This window comes from Cucurbita moschata, unplaced genomic scaffold, assembly GCF_002738365.1.
Source record: "Cucurbita moschata cultivar Rifu unplaced genomic scaffold, Cmos_1.0 Cmo_Scf00008, whole genome shotgun sequence".
Taxonomy (NCBI): domain Eukaryota; kingdom Viridiplantae; phylum Streptophyta; class Magnoliopsida; order Cucurbitales; family Cucurbitaceae; genus Cucurbita; species Cucurbita moschata.
In genome coordinates this window covers 437,430-454,441 of record NW_019268524.1, presented here as the reverse complement: position 1 = coordinate 454,441, position 17,012 = coordinate 437,430, and the positions used below count along the sequence as shown (strand labels likewise).

Genomic DNA, 17,012 nt, shown 5'->3' with positions numbered 1-17,012 from the left:
TTTTTTTTTTTTTTTTTTTTTTTTTTTTTTTTTTTTTTTTTTTTTTTTTTTTTTGAGCTATGAAGGTATATCTGAGTGTAAAAACATTACAAAATTCTTAAGAGTTAAATGCAAAGCTTCTCTTTCATGTCATTGCCATTAAGTTACCTCACAGAACAGAGCAGCACTCTCAGCACCTACTATCTTGGTTGTAAAACTGGAGGAAGTTTGTGCTGGGACCAATCTGAACAATCAAGTTTGCTTCTAATGCAAGGAACGGGAAGAGAGCGTGTCGGGTGGTTCGTTCTCGATTTCTTCATTCACTCCTACTAACACTGAGCTTTACTGGAAAACAGGCATGAGATGTGGAGGCGGACCCATCTTGAAGGATCCTAACGTCTCAACCCCCTCTTGTATTACAGAGTTTGTGCATGATATTATTCTCTCTTGTCTTTTCTATCATCTTTCCAGATCATAAAGCCAACGTTCAGAGTAGCGTTTTATGTTTGCCATACTGGCAACACTGTCACATTCTCTCAAAAAGGAACCAAAAACTTAACACGCTACACAACAAATCAGTATGGCAACTGGGTTTGGAGTGTTTAAAATAAGCTTCCACAGGATTCAAATTCAAAGTTTTAACACTTGTTTTTGTGTTTTTGTTAGATGGGTCAGATCCTCCGACCGCAGTATCTCTCGAGAGGAAGCCCCTGGGCCTTGGTGGGAACGAAGTGGCTTAAACAGGGACATACGATGGTTCCTTGTGGGCGTAGTAATTTCAAAATCAAGGCCAGTTTTAGTACACTAGAGTTTGAAGGATTCACATGATTCTTGGCAATCAACCCATGTGAGTGTGGCTCCACCAGACATCCCATGGTGGTGATGTCCTTTGCTCTGTCATATGCTCTTGTTGGTTCTTCAAACATTCTTCGCCAAAACAATTATTGTCTGTCTTGTCACCACCATTTTGCTTCATTTCAACTCCAAATCCTTTATTAAATCCCCCATTTTGCTTCATTAAATAAGTTACTAAACATCCAAACTTACCAAATTTATATGTGAGATCCCATATCGATTGGTTGAGAAGAACGAAACATTCCTTATAAAAGTGTGGAAACATCTCTCTAGCAAATACGTTTTAAAAACTTTGAGAGGAAGCTCGGAAAGGAAAACCAAAAAAGGATAATATATATTAACGGTGGGCTTGGGCTATTACTAATGGTATTAGAGTCAAACACCAAATGTTGTGCCAACGAGGTTGAGCCTCGAAGTGGTAGTGTGTCAGCAAGGACGTTGGGATACGAAGGGGGAGGAGGTGAATTGGAGGGTCCCCCATCGATTGGAGTAGGAAACGAGTGTCAATCAGGACGTTAGGGCCCAAAGAGGGGTGTATTGTGAGATCCCACATCAGTTGGGGATGAAAAGAGTGCCAGTAAGGACAGCTGAAAGTCGAAGGGGGTAGATTAGAGGGTCCCACATTGGTTAAGGGAGATAACGAGTGTCAGCGAGGAAGTTGGGGTCCGAAAGGAGTGGATTGTGAGATCCCACGTCAGTTGGGAAGGAAAAAGAAACATTATTTATAAGAGTGTAGAAACTTCTCCCTGCATACGCGTTTTAAAAATTTTGAGAGAAAAACTCGAAAGGGGAAGCTCAAGCTCAACTAGGGCAATATTTACTATTATAAGCGGTGATTTTGGATATTTGTGAAAAAAAATAAAAATTGATGTGGCAAATAACTTTGGGACATTATGGCTAGATTCGGATATTATGACCATTAATGTCACACACATGTATGTGTGTGGATGCGGTTTGTCGAGTCGTGGGTGATTAATTGGCGTTATTACCGGCTACTGGCTGGTGAGTAGTTGGAAGAGGTTCCCTACCACACCCACATAATTCTAATTTGATGGAAAATATACATATATAGGGACAACTCATTTATTTCAAAACTTTCCATCTTTTAATTATAATTTCATCTCTTTAATAATTTAGTTTTTATAATTAAATGTATATATTAGAGTTTTAAATGAATTTTTAAAAAATGGAAGAAAAAAACAATAATTGGTCTCCGAGTAGAGCTACAGCCGTAGCCTCCAATATGAATTACTCGTCTATGTCTGCCAGTGTTTGTTGTCCGTATTATCCTGTCACACATTTCCTGTCTCCTGCGTTTCCAATCTTCTCATCTCGCACATGTGGCACTCAATGATTGGTCTCAATCTCAATATTAATTTCCATTATTGTTTTTTTTTTTACTATTTCCCTTCTTATTTAACTATTAATTTTTATTTTTGTCCATCTGAATATGATACAAAATTAATGACATTAATATAGAGATTTCCCGTCCCATCTAATATCTTTTCATTTCTATAGCTTTCCCCGTATTATTTAATTCAATTCATTATTTGATTTATTATTGCTCATATTATAGACCCAATAATTTTATCATATAATTGAAACAATTGGAGTGTATATATATATATATATATATTGGGGGAAGCATTGGCGGTGGCATGTATTTTAACCACGTGATATCTCAATTAAATTAATTAAAACGATATTGACTTGGTAAACTAAATATCTCGCGAGAAATTGTCGAGATATTGGAGAGTTGAGTTTTTTTAAAATAATTTTATCTGCAATATTTGAAAGGGAGCAGTGGCCTTTCTTCCTCGGCTTCCTCACTCTCGTTCTTCTGCAATACGACTTCCGCGGACTTCAAAAGGCTGAATTTTGTCGAATTGGAGTGGCTTTTGAGTTCCGGATTCCTCTTTCTTCCTGCTCCCGATGCTAGTTTAGCGCGGCGTTGGAGGTTCTGTTTTTTGGTGTCCTAGATCCGTGAGAGAATCGGGGAAAGCTTGGTAGTGTGAGAATCTATGGGGAAGTCTACTTCGTGCTTTAAGATTATCGCCTGCGGTGGCGATTCTAGGGAGAAAGATGATAATCATATTTCTGAGGTATCTATCTCATTGCTTTCTGAACTTTTGTATCTCTGTAGTTCGACTTAATGCTCTAAGTTTGGTATACTTGGTAGAAATGGACAATGTGCTTGCTCATCGAGTTTACTGAGAATTTGTGTTCTACTGCGAGTTTGTTTCTCTCATGATTGGAATTGAAAAAGGAATTTCAGTGGAGATTTGCAATGCAATTAGGGGTTTAGGGATTGAGTATTGTGCTTGCTCATCTCTTTTGTTCATTTCTTGCGATATGACCTTGGATCATGTATGGTTGGTCATTTTATCATGTAGCATTTGTATTTTAGGTGATATGGACTTGGTTTGTATTTATGCAGAGTAAGCGTTTGAATGACAAGCAAGGGTGGAGTTTTCGAAAGAGATCAAGCCGGCAACGAGTGTTAAGTAACACTGTGATAGCTGAGATCTCTTCTCCTGGAAATAGAGAGAGCTTCAATAACTTCCAGCAACCAACCAATGGTTGTACATTAGAAAAAGATGCTGGTTTGCAGTGCGCAACCGAGAAACCTCAATTACCGAGTACTGAAAATCTTAAGGAATCTGAAGCTGTTGATGTCATTCAAAAGGAGAGTAAAGTTGAAATTGAGCTGGAGGAACGCAGCGCTATTATCATCCAGAGTGTTATTAGAGGGCTGTTGGTGTGTTATATTTTTCTTATGTTTTAGATCAGATATTATAACCCTTCTCTGTCCTTGTCCCTATACTTATTAACTTCTCTTGCAGGCCCGAAGAAAGCTTCTGATGCTGAAGAATGTGGTTAAGTTGCAAGCTGCTATCCGTGGGCACTTGGTTAGGAAACATGCCATTGAAACTCTTCGTTGTATTCAGGCTATTATCAAAATGCAAGCTCTTGTGCGTGCCCGTTGTGCCCGTTTGTCAGTTGAACGATCGCATACAAAGGATAGCCATAGTTATAAGACCTTGGTAACCCAATTTACTCAGATTTGATTGTTGACTTTCAAATATGCGTTCTTGGCTTCACATTATCTTATAAATCTAGTTAGGATGAAAGCATTGATAACGAAAGAATACTCATGCTACCTCATCTTTATTTTGTATCTCGTGTTTCAGGAGAAGGAAAAGTTGAGGAAATCAAGTGGGACTTACGTTTCAATTGAGAAACTACTTAGCAATAGCTTCGCTCGGCAGGTATTCTTTTATGTAACTGCGATTTGTTGAGTAAGCACCATGTAAACGCTACATACTTGCATTCGATAAAACTGATTTGTACTTTATTTGAAGCTGCTTGAGTCTACACCGACCACGAGACCTATCAACGTTAGTTACTATTGTTCTAAATCTGAGACTACTTGGAAATGGTTGGAGAGATGGACATCTATCTCATCAGTCGATGTTCTGGAGTTAAAGGAAGCAGAGTTCATGACAGGAGAACAAGGAAAAGAGAAGGAAGAAAACGTTCATGCGTCTGAAGCCAGTGCTGAGATTGACTCTAATGTTCTTTGCAAGTCAGCTGATTCAAGATCCAGCAATGAGGAATCAGTAGTGCATTCTGAAAGTGAAGATAACTTGATTACTTATGATATGGACAATACAGAGTTTCAGCCATGTCAGGTTACCTCTTCCATGTTGGAGAAGACATGGTTTGAGGACGCAGGTGTCTCAAATGTGAAAGAAACCTTGATGGAGGCAAATTCTCTCCCAGATCAGAGGATGCGATTGGTGGCAGATTCTCAGTTACAGTATAACCCTCATAAAGAGGATCTTGGAACCGAATTCCAGCAAAACAAAACATCGACTGGGACGTTTTCCTCAGATCAACTAGAGCTGAAGGAGAAAAAGACTATCTTTGGTTCAAGAAGGGCAAGTAATCCAGCATTCATTGCTGCCCAATCCAAATTTCAGGAGTTGAGTTCTATGGAAACTTCAGGTAGATCAATCAGTTCATCATATCAAGAAGAGGCCGAGTCTTGCATTGTTGCTATCTCATCTGCATCAGCTACTGCTCTAAAGACAGATGAGGTGTCCACTACAGAGGACTTCATCACAAATGGACCCAGGACTATTCGAGCTGGTGGCTCCGAATGTGGAACCGAGCTTTCTATTACCTCTACTCTTGATTCACCTGATTTATCTGAAGCTTGCGCCTTTGAATATGAGCGTGAAACCAATGTAACAGAGATATGTGTCCATGATCAGAGCAGCAATAAGAGCACAGAAATTGACGTGGGTAGTGCTCCCTCCAGTCAAGTGTCAAACTTATTTCAACCTGTTTTGGGGTCTCCAGAAAAGCCTGGTGTTGTCGAATCCATCGATAAAATAACTGTGGACTCTGCTAAAAATGAAGTTAAGCCAGACGTAAATGCATCAGTTCTGCAGGGAGAACAGGATATTGAAACAGGCAATTGTAGGCTATCCCCATCAGCCTCTCCAAGAAGCCATATTACTATTCTGGAATCCCAAGGAACACCTTCTAGTCAGGTCTCTACAAAATCTAATAAGAGAAAAACAGATATGAGCAGAAGCAATCCGAAGCGCAAGTCCCTCACTGCTGGTAAGAAATCACCCTCGAAACTTCATCGCAACGTTGACTCGCCCAATAACTCGGAACCTTTTCCTAAAGATAAGATTGAAAAGAGGCGCAATTCCTTTAGTTCAGCAAGACCTGATCATGTTGAAGAAGAGTCAAGAGAAAGCAGTTCCAATCAATCTCTCCCTCATTTCATGCGAGCTACGGAATCTGCTAGAGCCAAGGTGCAGTTAAATAATTCTCCAAGATCCAGTCCAGATGTTCAAGATGAAGAAATCTACATCAAGAAGAGGCATTCCTTTCCAGTTGCCAATGGAAGGCAGGGGTCACCACGAATCCAAAGAACAACGTCTCAAGCACAAAAGAGCGGAAAGGGAAATGGTAAACCTTCTTCTTAAGATTTTTGTTATTGTTGGTTTATCAGTAAGTTTTTAAAACCCCATACAAACACATTTATACATTTATTTTGCTTGTAATATGTATATTGGTTGCACTAAGTTAAAGATTAGAAGCAAAAACAGAAGGATAGAGACTTACTGGCTATTGTTTGTATCCTAATTTTCAGAGAGGAAGTGGCAAAGATAGATCATCGGGGCTGCTTTGTGGTCAACATTTTTTGAAGTAGTCACAACCTCAGCAACCGACAACATGATGACTGCATTAAATCTGAATGGTGGAATTTGGTTCTTGTTAGCGACCAACATTGTTTTGTTCCTTAACTCCGAAGCTGCGCTGCCCCAAGTAATGTCACCATGGTATTATTCTCATATAGAGTTGGTGAGCATTTGGGGTATGCGTGGACTTAGGTAAGCTGAAAAAGGGTCTACAAACACCAACATTTTACAGAATATATGATTCATGTTCCTTAAGTTACTGCAATTTGTAATGTTTGTTGTAGAAGTTTGTGTACATTGTGACTGATGATCCATCGATGTTCATCACTATTGTTATATTCTTATATAGAAGCTGTTATTATCCTTATCGCACCTTCAAATCATATTTTTAATACCTTTTAAACAAAATCCAATTTCCTTCTCAACCTTCTATTAATTTTTCTATTTTCCTCCACTGGTTTGTTGTGTATCTTTTAAAATTCTTTTTAACTTTTAATTATATATATATATATATATATAGCTCAATAAATAAAATGATTAATTATTAATTTAAAAGTGGAAAATTATTTAAAAATATAGAGATTAATAAACAGAAAAAAGAAAATTAAGCACAAAACTTAATTAAAGGTGTGAAGAGAGGAAGAAAAAGAATTACATTTTCAATTAATTTTTCTCAAGAAACTCTCCGTTTCGGTCATAAACCCCCCCAAACTTACTCCCCTCCATAGGCTTCTTCTTGCACGCCCCAATCACTCTTGTTGGAAGGTTGAGGCGAAAGGAATAAGCCGCAATGTTGAAGTTCCTCTCCAAAGTGAGAATCGAATTCAATGCCTTAGATCCACGCTTGGCATCTTGCATGGAATTCTTGGCGCAGTGTAATGCTCGGAAGGCCAAGGAATCGAACCCGGCTTGCCAGTTGATCGTCAAGCGCCGAACCGACGACCACCCGCCCCAGATCACCGTCACCTTCGTCAATGGAGTCGAAGAGGTCTTCGACGCTACCTCTACTCCTGCTCAAACAATCAGGACTATGATTCTTGAAAAGGGCCAACTCCTTGAGACCGAGCAAATGTTTCGAGAAGCTGGAGAAACTTGGCCGGTTATCATTCCCGATGAGGAGCTTAATCACCCTCCTCCCAGTATCAAGGTTCGTGCTTTTGTTCTCCCTTGCTGGGAAAATTTCTTTTTCCTCTTCTGCTTGAGTTTCATTTTGGTACTGTATGTGGCATTTTGTCGAACAACTTATGTGCACCAACAGTTTGATGGATTTTCTTTTTTTAGAATGAAGTTTGTGCAACTACAAACATTTATATTTACGATTTCATGTACTCACTTGTCTACTGAATTTCCTGGAAGAATACCCAATGCTTCGCTTCTGCTTTCAAGAGTTGTGGATTTTGGCATTATTTTGTGAACCGCACTAGCATTTGAGAAGGACTTAAATTGATGATATGTTTATTGGCACTTGTCTTATGCAGCGCGCTACCGTTTTGATATTCATTTGACTCGAATGTTTGCCCTAATTACCTTTGCGCTAGAACATACAGTGTTACAACATGTGTATTGATATGAACTACACTCTACTAGTAACTTATAGATGATTATTATTCTCGTTTTACTGACTTTTCTGACCCGTTGGAAAATCTCTCGTCTTTACGCACCTTGAGTTGTACAGTTAATCTAAGTTTTTCACCTAGGCCTCACGTAGTATGTTAATCTAAGTGGTCCAAATCTGTGGGAATTGCTTCTTTTCTCCTTTTCCCTGATGATCTTCTGTATTAGATGTTTGTCTAAAAACTCCATTTGTGTTAACGGCAACCATTTTCTTGTTATTGTTTGAAGTGCTAATATATAGTCTTCCAGCTGTGGCTCTGCTTCTGTCATAGTTTCAAGAGAATGTTTGTTGAATGAATCCGCATAATTCACCCTTGAACCAATCAAGCACAAAGGCAAAAGAGGACAGGTTATAACCTTTTGCTAGGGTGTTTTAGTGGGACAATAGCTCTGAAAAGATAGATGGTCCATCTTTTCTTTGATATTGGGAGAAATACAGGGGCTAATTCAAACCCTTCGAGTAAAATAAGAACATCCCCACCTTCAAACCGCCCCTTTTTCCATTCGCAAGAACTTGGTTGAGTTGCATATCATAAGAAATTCGAATAACTGCTTCAAATACAAATACAAAGGGTTTTTTTTGGCAACAAGTGAACTCAACAGATGTTCTACAACTTGATGTTGATTTGGTATTCCCATTCTGCAAAATCTCACCAAGTCACTAATTCTTACTTACAAAGCGAGCACATGTTGCAGATTTCTCTTGAAATCATTGAAATCTGCAATATATACTCGTTTCTTATGCCTTTCTGGAAATGGTGGTAAGAAAGTTCGAAATGTTTGTCTTAGAGTTCAAATAAATCCAGAATGTGATTGTATGGTAAGCTTGTACTTTTGGGCTATTATTGATAAGTTTTTAATTAGTTGCTCTCTGTATCATGTGTACTTTTACACACCCAAGTTGGATGACAAATCTGTTTTCCTGAGCTTGTAAGTTGATCTTTTAGGTTCTTTCATTCCCATGTGTTTCTGCATTTGAATTTCATGTAATCTTCTAACACTGTGTGCTTCCTGTTGCAGCCAAGAAAAGCGGAAGACAAGCAGTAACACTGTCTCAATTGATCAACTTGCGGATGTACCTGAAAGAAGAGGGAGTGCATTCTGTCCTCGCACCAAGTTATCAATTTCCGTGAAGTAGTAGTGCTGCTGGCTCTGAGATGTTTGTTCTAGGTTTTTTTCCTACGGATGTTTATTGTTTTCTCCTCCCGCACCAAGTTCTAAACATGGATGCTGTGTTGTTTTTCATCAGCTATTTATTCATATAATAACTTGTTGCTAGCTAATACATGCTTTGTGACAAGTTTCTTGATACCCAAATCAAAGCGCAAAGTCGACGAAAATTGAACAATGTTCACAGTAGGTGCCCGATTCTGGTACATCGAACACCAAGATGGATGAGTTTCCATGATTTTGAATGAATAGAAATGCAAGATTAAAATCTCTTTTCAAGTTCACGAAGTTACACGAGGATTTAAGAAACACCTGAAAACATTGATAGTCACGGCAAACACTGTTCTCAAAGTCTTCCAATCCCTCTCAATATTATGGTGTAAGCATAGTAATGGATACAAGCCAGAGACCATAATGCCATCTCACGGCTAAGCATGTCACAGCTTCGTCGAGAAAATAGGCACATAAACATTACACTACATATAGTTTTGCAGTTTATTGATTTCTGTACAGCCACCATCAAGCTACTGACAAATGTAGAGATCATCAAGCAATGATAATGGACAAAAACAACTCATCCTTGTTTTAACGGTCTTCTCGTCGAACTGCATTTGGGTCCGACATCATGTCTAACATCATCTTCTCCGGTGAATCTTCCCAACTAGCAAATGTTTTTAAATCAACCTGCAAAGATTTCAAGGAACCAAATGGATGCTAACTTCAATATTCTGCTCGTTAAAACAATTGAATATTTCGATTAAATCAAATATTCATTACCCTTCTTCTCTGCTCAGTGAAAAGTTCCTCTCTCCTTTTATACGAATTTTGGATTTCCTTGGCCGCAGAGCCGCCAAATCCCCAAGCTTCCACTTCTAAAATGGAGGCTTCAACAGGCAGGAACCCCTGGGTTTTATTTGAATCATAATTGAAAATTGGTAAGTAGCATGCTTGACTAAGGAACAGACATCTAGTCGATATATTCTCTCATCTTTGAATTATCTATCTGAGGATAAACCATCACAAATAAGAATATCTCAGGCTCACACTCAATGATTCACATTTAGGATAGAATATTATTCCTACCTGATCCGGGAAGAGAGGACCAGGCTGGTAAGTCTTGTCGACCACGTGATGGCGAACAGTAACCCTGGCAAAGTCTTCATCAATAAATATTCTTTCATTTCCAGTAGTTCCCCCAAATGCAATTCCAACGGGCTTCGGATGTGGCTCATAAACCTTTGCAGAGGGATGTAAGTGGCTATAGACAAAGTTCTTTTCCTTCCCTGTAAATAATTATTTGAAGTAAGTCCAAAAAATATTTGGCAAACAAGAGAACCTGGAAGAACCTCACCACCACATCATCCTACCAGTAGGTGAATAGACGTGAAAAACAGGGCTAAGAGCATAGATATTTCCTCCTCCTCCATAGAACTGATCCTTATTTTCAAAACCTTGGAATGTCAGTACACCAACAGTCCATTTCAATTCATTGGTGCTATCGTCACGAGTGTCTACAGATTCAGCATGAACAACCACAAACAAAGGACCATGGTAGCCTTCGATGTTTGACCAGAATCTATTTAAGCCTCTTCCATGAAGTGACGACCTACAAGAAATAGAAGAATACAAATACATCCTTAAATTGCATCATGCATATCTGACATGCATTCTGAAACTGTCGATGGGAAAGAGCGTTTCAACAAACAACAATCCAGGGAAGACACGAATTCATACCTATAAAGGAGGTGTTCATAATTTCCATCGCCACTGGTTACAAAACATATTTTTGATATCTCTTCCCTTATACAACCTCTTTGTGAAAGGGAAACTGCCCATGCTGTTCCACGGGTGAGAACATAGGAACTTGATGTCTCAGGTGAGGCAATATCTGCAGCTAATGAATTTGATGACTCCACTCCGACCTATCATTGACCAACCAGAAAAGGGAAGGTCAACTAGTATCCTCCATAGAAAACAATTTATTTTCAAGACACTAGATTTAACAATTTCCTTTCTCAAAATACCAATCTTGAAGTGGAAAATATTTACGTTCTACAACTCAGCATGAAACATTAGCCTAAATTCATGTGCTAATAAGTAATAATATATAACCTAGGAACAGTAATCGCATCTAATTTTAAAGAACAATACATCATAATGTCCTATGAATGAGCATCACATCTAATTTGGAAGGACTAAAAACAGGTCTCTGGAATATAGAGAATAACACCGAAGTTCATTCAAGAGAGACTATACTAGATTATAACCTCAAATATGTGCTAATATCAATGAAAGAACAATAACAAACTGAATTTAAAGTCACCAGAACAAGAAGGTAGAAGTAGCGCTAATCAGCCAGGAGCTGAATTGTAAATTGTAAAACAAGACATCATAGAAATATTCAATAATTTTAATGCAATTAATAATAATCGGTGGACGAACACATCTCTATATTGAAGGACATTGATCTCTTTTTTAGTATTATTACTGATTGATTGATATATAATACAGTTGATTGCCTCTTCCTTCATTAATAAGTTTACAACTCGCTCAATACCAGAGCACCTCCGCAGATAAGTCTGCAGAGATAGATTCTAAAGGCACTTTATCAGAAACCATATGTCAACCTAGTAAAGAAATGTAATGCCTTGAAGTGTCAGCCTATGGATTTAAAGCCATTTGTAAAGAGATGCAAAGTTAACTTAAGAAAGGAATCAGTTACCTCTCGAGTAGAAGCTTGGAGAATTCTTGCATGTACAAAATGTGAAAATCCATCTGGAAGACTAGGAACAGTTTTCATTGCCCAAGGAAGAAACTTTCCAACAGGTACTTCAACTGCCAAACCTAAGATATCGCAGTCCCAAATGCTTACAGTATTGCCAGCTTCAGCACATGATGACACCGATGACAGCACCAGATTATTGATATCCGGCAAAAACAAATTTGAATTTGAACCTAAGACTTTGAAAGTACTAGAATCCCAAGACATGGTCCAACACATCCAAAGAAGCATAAGAATATCACTGGAAAGAAGGAAACCACTGATCTTAAATTCATCCTCAAGGGAAGTAACCTCCAATTTTGAAGGGAGTCCTGCCTTTACCATTGTAGCATCAAATACCCTAATTAATGTATTAAGCAACACAGATGCAGATATATTTCCACAACATTTGTTGTAGCCCTTGAGAAATTCAACCCAGGTAACTCCTCCTTCCTCCGGAATGAAGAATAGTTCAGCTATCGTTGAGCCTACACAGTCTAGGATGGCTGGAAAGGATTCAGGCACCACAGATGTTTCTTGGGTTCGGTTTTTATAACCTAAAAAGAAGCATTTCTGAAACCAAACTACACGTTAAAAGAAAATTGCAAACATGAAGAATGAACAAATAATTAAAAAAATCAAGTCTCAACCAATGCGGCCATTGTTCATGCTCGACGTGTTCTAAGATCTAGAGGGAGGAAGGGGATTAGGGGGTCTAAAATCTAGGGGTAGTTTGTCGGAATTGTTTGTGGAAAACAGTTTTCTAGTTGGTAGAAGCAGATTTCTGTGAAAAAAAAATATGTTTAGAAAACTTTCGCAATAGAATAATTGAATCCTCAAACCATCAAATCTACAATACAATACTTTTACTTTTACAGGTCATCCAATATAGCTATTAAAACTAGTTTAGAATATTGCCTGTAAGGATTCGAAAGGAATTGCACTTGTTTGGGGATCCGCCAGTTTAGAGAATGCACTCTGAAGCTGAGGAAGAGCTCCCGTTGAAGCTGCTAGGGCTTCAGCCTCTTTTTGGTCATCAGGAACCCATTTCTCTGTTGAGGTTGATGCGCCCATTGTTGATCAATAATACTGGGGATTGAACAAATATAATATCCAGTTATTGTCTATTTAACCACTGTATGTACCTGACATAGAAAGAGTCAACTGTGTACCTGCTTATTTTTCTGTATGATACATCAAGAATTTAATCATAAACCTATCTCATGAGTGATTGTAAATAAAGTAGCAGCAATTTAAAGTAAGACAATATTGACAATAACGAAACAAAAAACATGTTTTCTAGATAGTGATAAATTGAATAAAATATGGATGATTTAAGGCCATGGATGCAAAATTTTAAGTAAATAATCACAAAATATTGAAGAAGTCCAAGAGAAGAATATTAAGAAGGCAAACCAATGTCCATTTCATTTTGATATTCAATGAGTATAAACATCTTACAGAAAAACAAGCTTCATAAAAATCTCATTATGACTTTTGCAACAAGAAGAGGAACAAAAATGTTTATACACCACAACACTATCAAGAAAAGTAATAAACCCGCAAATATTGGAAAAACTACAACAGTTGTTAACCAAGAAAAATAATTCGGGAGTTAAATGCTAAAATTCTGAAGGGCGGCATTTCCTTGATAAAAGCAACATCTCTATGCTAAATTAACTGAATCAAGAGAAGAGTAAAGACTAAAAAATCCACTAAACGGGACAAGCATGTCAACGCGATAAATATGTGATATGAAGTACGAGATTGGAAGTAGTCAAGTTGCATCTTTGCCACACAAAGCCAATGATTAGTAGTGGATAGTACGGATTTCTGCTACAACCAATCACATGATGTCAAGTCACTGCTAGAAGAATACTAATGCAGTCGTACGAATATAAAATACTGTTACAACTCACAAATATACTTAATTAGTTTGGCTATTACAGTTACTTCATTGGAACTCACAGTTAAAAAATCCTAAATGTATCATCAGAAGTTACAATATCAGACACTGTACTTTGAACATGACAAGGAAGATAAATTAATTAAAAATATAAAAAATAGACCAATTTTTTTCCAAGATGTTCATGTTAACATCAGAAGAAATTACAGCCAATCACTAAGAGACATAACAAATGCAAATTAATAAACCAACATCGCAAATGCTAAGTAGTCGTAGGAATTAAAAGGATAGAGATGTCAAAAATAAAAAAGAGTACAAAAATAGGAGATCGAAATAAAGTAAAGTAAAAAAAGAAAAATATATGCTCCAATTCGATACAATCAGACTGTCCATTTCACAATTCGATCCAAAAGAGTAGAGCGGATAGAGATGGATCAAGCTAGAGTTCTTTAATCTTCACTAAAAAATGATAAAGAATGTTTTCGTTTCCTTTTTACCTTCAATGACATAAAGGTTTTTCCACTTCTCTTAGTGTTAGAATGCTTTAAGGTCCAATAGCAGAGTGATTATACCACAGAACGTGATACCAGCCATTACAGCCGTGAATTGAAAAATAAAAAATAATAATAAAACAAGAAAGGTACTCGCGCTTCAGATATCTAGCCAAATTTAGAAAAGCAAAGAGAGAAAGATTTGGAATCGGATGAATCTGAGTCATCTTCCTCCTGAAGAAAGAAACGATCGCCACGATTCAATTAACAACAAAAAGAGCTCATACGAAGAAAACTAATTTACTATGAGAATTTAACTTCAACCGAGCAACACATTTCAGAAACTCAAAGCGAGAAGAAATGCAAAAGTAATATGATACAAATGATAAAAGACACGGAAGGAAGAAAGTAGGATTAGATAAGTCAGAGGAGTAAACCTGACGGGAAGAAATTGATCAGTATGCGAATCTTAGCTCTGATGCCGTGGACGCAAGTATCCTTCAATCTAGTGAAATGCTGTAAGTCGAGTGCACCATCAAGGACTTGAGAGCGATGGCTTCTTCATCGGCGACCAGACGATCCTGACGAAAAGGCACCGTTCACTGATCCACCTTAGCGTCTTGTTCCCTCCTTCGATTCATTTCTTTATCAATTACCGGTAAACTGGAATCGATGTAAGACGTGGCATCGCGTAAGGCTTCTGGATTCTACGTGCACTGTAACAAGGGAAAGACATTGGGATTGAACTAAAAAAAAATATTATTTTCCTTTCGTTTTCTTTCATTAGGTTCCGATGTAACCATAATGGGGATATAATTGTAATATTACTTTTTGTGATTAAAAAAAATAATAAGGATTATGATGTAAATGCCAAATGTACCCTTTTTTAAGGCATAAAATGTAAATTGATGATTTATTTAATATATATTAGAATAATAGATATGATATATTACACTTTTAGCCCATGTAGGGAGGTTATTTAACAAAATTACCCTCCACTAATTTGAGCTCGATATTCGGGTCCACGTCAGCCTTGATAGGTGCTGTGGATCCGAAATTGCAGAGGAAATTAGGGCTTTTTATGATCCAGGTGGGAAAGGGGAACTCGTGGCACTCGAAGGAGACGAATCCGAGCATTTCTGCGTTGAGATTGATATCATCATTTACATCTAATGGCGCTCCCTCCTGGCCCTTACTCCGGCACCAGCACTCTCGCACTGGTATATGCCTTTTTTTTTTTTGCCTATAATCATCTGCTTAACTACGTTATTTCGTATTTCCGATTTGTTTTTACTTCGATCCCTCTCATGTGCTGTATCCACCCTTTTTCTCGAAAGTTTCGGCGATATTGGAATGCATTTAGATTTGTCCGTTTAGAATTCTCTATCGTGTGATAATTGGTGCAAGTGGATATCTGCGATTGAATTTTTTTTTTTTTTCTTCGTTGTATTTCTTCATTATCATTTTTAAGTTCTTTCTTGGGAATCAAATGGATCGGTTCATTTTTAGATTCTAAAACTTTTTTTTTATGTGCCAATCTTTTTGGGTATTGATTTACACAGGTAGCTCGTGCATCAACATTCACCTTTGGTTTGGTTTACGGAAGCATTAAGCTCAAGGTTCTGAAGGTAAATTGGAATCAACTGTTTTTCCAGCCTTTCCAGTTTGTAAATTCATTGAAATGGTCATTTTTTGTTGTGCATGGGTTTGATTGTTTGGTGGCTCTGTCTATGAATCAATTCCATGTTTATTGCAAGTTTGTGAATATTATTGTGACCCTTTCACTCGTTCATTCAGATGAATTCAACGTTATCACCTTGAGTGTAATGTAATCTGTTTATTTGATGGTTTTAACTTGTTTTCGTTTGGAGAACAGTTTCTTGGCTGCCATTATTTCCGTCGGCATTTCTAATTTAAGAAGTCTTGTTGGAAATCACGACCCAAATTTGGAAAGAAAAAAAAAATTTAAGAACAATGGTTGTGTAGTTAGAAACATTATGAGCCATTTTTACTGGATATGAAAGTTTCTTCTTCTGGTTTCGCCAACTACCGTGCCATGTTAATTGTTTTGATTAAGAAAAAAATTAGGCACGTATGCTCATGAATCATAGACCGTCTTATGTCCCTTATTCAGTAGTTATCTGTATAGAATATGAATGCAATTGTCTAAGAACGTATCTTTTGGTTGCATTCTTGTGCACTTGCCAGGCAAAAGCCAAGTCTCATGCGAAAGCTGCAGCCAAAGCCCATCATTGATGAACGCATTTACTAATGTAGCTTGTAGCAATGGAAGAGATGGAAATTACAGCATAGGCAGAGACTCTGATCGTTGATTGGAGAAATGTGATTTTTGGCTTGATATATATTAGATTCTGGTTTTTACTGCTGGAAGAAAATAATATTTTTTTGTTTAAACGTTGTTGGTATTGCAAATGCTGCATGGTGTATGTTTAGTTTTTCAGTTCGAATGGCAAATCTGCCAATGAGATGGATGTTCTTGAAATAAAAGTCATACATCATCCTGATATATAGACTCGTTTGAGATTTGGCTATCTCAATATCACTCTACTTTCACTTTCAAGTTTCAACTTATGACTGGTTTTGATCTCTCTTTTCTCAAGGGTCGTGTTCGAAGAAAGGTCTGCAAACATGCTCATAGGTTCTCGAAAACAGATATTTGGCTAGGGAGAAACTAGAATGTGGCTGGCTTATGTTCAATTCCTAATCTAACATAAAGTTGAGCATGGATCATAATTAAACTAGAGTTCAAGCTTGGAAACTAGGCAGTGTATGAGGAAAAAACTCTGGATAAAGTCTCTAGACAATGGAAATATGCAAATGAAAGACAGGCAATAAAGATATGGATACCCAGTTGAAAGTCATGGGTATCATTCTAAATTTGGGGCCATGGTTAGTGACTGCAGAAGAGCTAACTTGAAGAAGATTAGAAAGGCCTCTTTTTTTTTTTTTTTTTTTTTTTTTTTTTTTTTTTTTTTTTTTTTTTTTTTTTTTTT

The 17,012-nt window shown here is 37.5% G+C and overlaps 3 protein-coding genes and 2 long non-coding RNA genes across 7 annotated transcripts in view; 3 read left to right on the top strand and 2 right to left on the bottom strand.

The window, feature by feature from the left end:
- The window catches only part of LOC111446286, a 2,397-nt gene extending 1,544 nt beyond the window's left edge, over positions 1 to 853 (bottom strand). Inside the window, exon 1 of the long non-coding RNA XR_002711046.1 lies at positions 148 to 853. This is a non-coding gene — a long non-coding RNA (uncharacterized LOC111446286). The remainder of the gene's footprint in view (positions 1 to 147) is intronic.
- A 1,778-nt stretch (positions 854 to 2,631) lies between these two features.
- LOC111446283 (protein IQ-DOMAIN 32-like) lies at positions 2,632 to 6,423 on the top strand. Of its 2 annotated transcripts, XM_023085026.1 has the most exons (7): positions 2,639 to 2,936; positions 3,272 to 3,592; positions 3,678 to 3,878; positions 4,026 to 4,103; positions 4,197 to 5,466; positions 5,536 to 5,823; positions 6,008 to 6,423. In XM_023085026.1, the coding sequence occupies exons 1-7, from the start codon at positions 2,856 to 2,858 to the stop codon at positions 6,025 to 6,027; spliced, it is 2,259 nt and encodes a 752-aa protein (XP_022940794.1). In that variant the 5' UTR covers positions 2,639 to 2,855; the 3' UTR covers positions 6,028 to 6,423. The 2 variants fall into 2 exon arrangements, with proteins under 2 accessions (XP_022940793.1, XP_022940794.1); XM_023085025.1 differs by having other exon boundaries at positions 2,632 to 2,936; positions 4,197 to 5,823.
- Positions 6,424 to 6,764: 341 nt separating this feature from the next.
- Positions 6,765 to 8,981, top strand: LOC111445972. The gene is made up of 2 exons (XM_023084555.1): positions 6,765 to 7,203; positions 8,691 to 8,981. Exons 1-2 carry the CDS (start codon positions 6,847 to 6,849, stop codon positions 8,715 to 8,717), a joined length of 384 nt encoding a protein of 127 aa, XP_022940323.1. The 5' UTR covers positions 6,765 to 6,846; the 3' UTR covers positions 8,718 to 8,981.
- A 159-nt stretch (positions 8,982 to 9,140) lies between these two features.
- Positions 9,141 to 14,772, bottom strand: LOC111445971. 2 transcript variants are annotated; one of them, XM_023084553.1, is made up of 8 exons: positions 14,436 to 14,772; positions 12,520 to 12,746; positions 11,563 to 12,174; positions 10,575 to 10,762; positions 10,208 to 10,446; positions 9,924 to 10,123; positions 9,618 to 9,743; positions 9,141 to 9,524 (listed from the first exon to the last, which is right to left on the bottom strand). In XM_023084553.1, exons 2-8 carry the CDS (start codon positions 12,673 to 12,675, stop codon positions 9,426 to 9,428), a joined length of 1,620 nt encoding a protein of 539 aa, XP_022940321.1. In that variant the 5' UTR covers positions 12,676 to 12,746; positions 14,436 to 14,772; the 3' UTR covers positions 9,141 to 9,425. The 2 variants fall into 2 exon arrangements, with proteins under 2 accessions (XP_022940321.1, XP_022940320.1); XM_023084552.1 differs by having other exon boundaries at positions 12,520 to 12,690; positions 14,436 to 14,770.
- A 240-nt stretch (positions 14,773 to 15,012) lies between these two features.
- Positions 15,013 to 16,548, top strand: LOC111445973. The gene is made up of 3 exons (XR_002710968.1): positions 15,013 to 15,218; positions 15,561 to 15,626; positions 16,207 to 16,548. It is a non-coding gene; the product is annotated as an uncharacterized LOC111445973 (long non-coding RNA).
- Positions 16,549 to 17,012: the final 464 nt, after the last annotated feature.

What these genes read in the sequence shown, in the direction of transcription:
- LOC111445971 (XM_023084553.1), bottom strand. Translation starts at nt 12,675, where the DNA reads ATGGGCGCATCAACCTCAACAGAGAAATGGGTTCCTGATGACCAAAAA. An exon ending in TCACGTCTATTCACCTACTG is followed by an intron (nt 10,124 to 10,207) that starts GTAGGATGATGT and finishes AATTATTTACAG; the next exon opens with GGAAGGAAAAGAACTTTGTC. An exon ending in GTCCTCTCTTCCCGGATCAG is followed by an intron (nt 9,744 to 9,923) that starts GTAGGAATAATA and finishes AATAAAACCCAG; the next exon opens with GGGTTCCTGCCTGTTGAAGC.
- LOC111446283 (XM_023085025.1), top strand. Translation starts at nt 2,856, where the DNA reads ATGGGGAAGTCTACTTCGTGCTTTAAGATTATCGCCTGCGGTGGCGAT. An exon ending in GTGTTATTAGAGGGCTGTTG is followed by an intron (nt 3,593 to 3,677) that starts GTGTGTTATATT and finishes CTTCTCTTGCAG; the next exon opens with GCCCGAAGAAAGCTTCTGAT. An exon ending in GCAATAGCTTCGCTCGGCAG is followed by an intron (nt 4,104 to 4,196) that starts GTATTCTTTTAT and finishes CTTTATTTGAAG; the next exon opens with CTGCTTGAGTCTACACCGAC.
- LOC111445972 (XM_023084555.1), top strand. Translation starts at nt 6,847, where the DNA reads ATGTTGAAGTTCCTCTCCAAAGTGAGAATCGAATTCAATGCCTTAGAT. An exon ending in ACCCTCCTCCCAGTATCAAG is followed by an intron (nt 7,204 to 8,690) that starts GTTCGTGCTTTT and finishes TTCCTGTTGCAG; the next exon opens with CCAAGAAAAGCGGAAGACAA.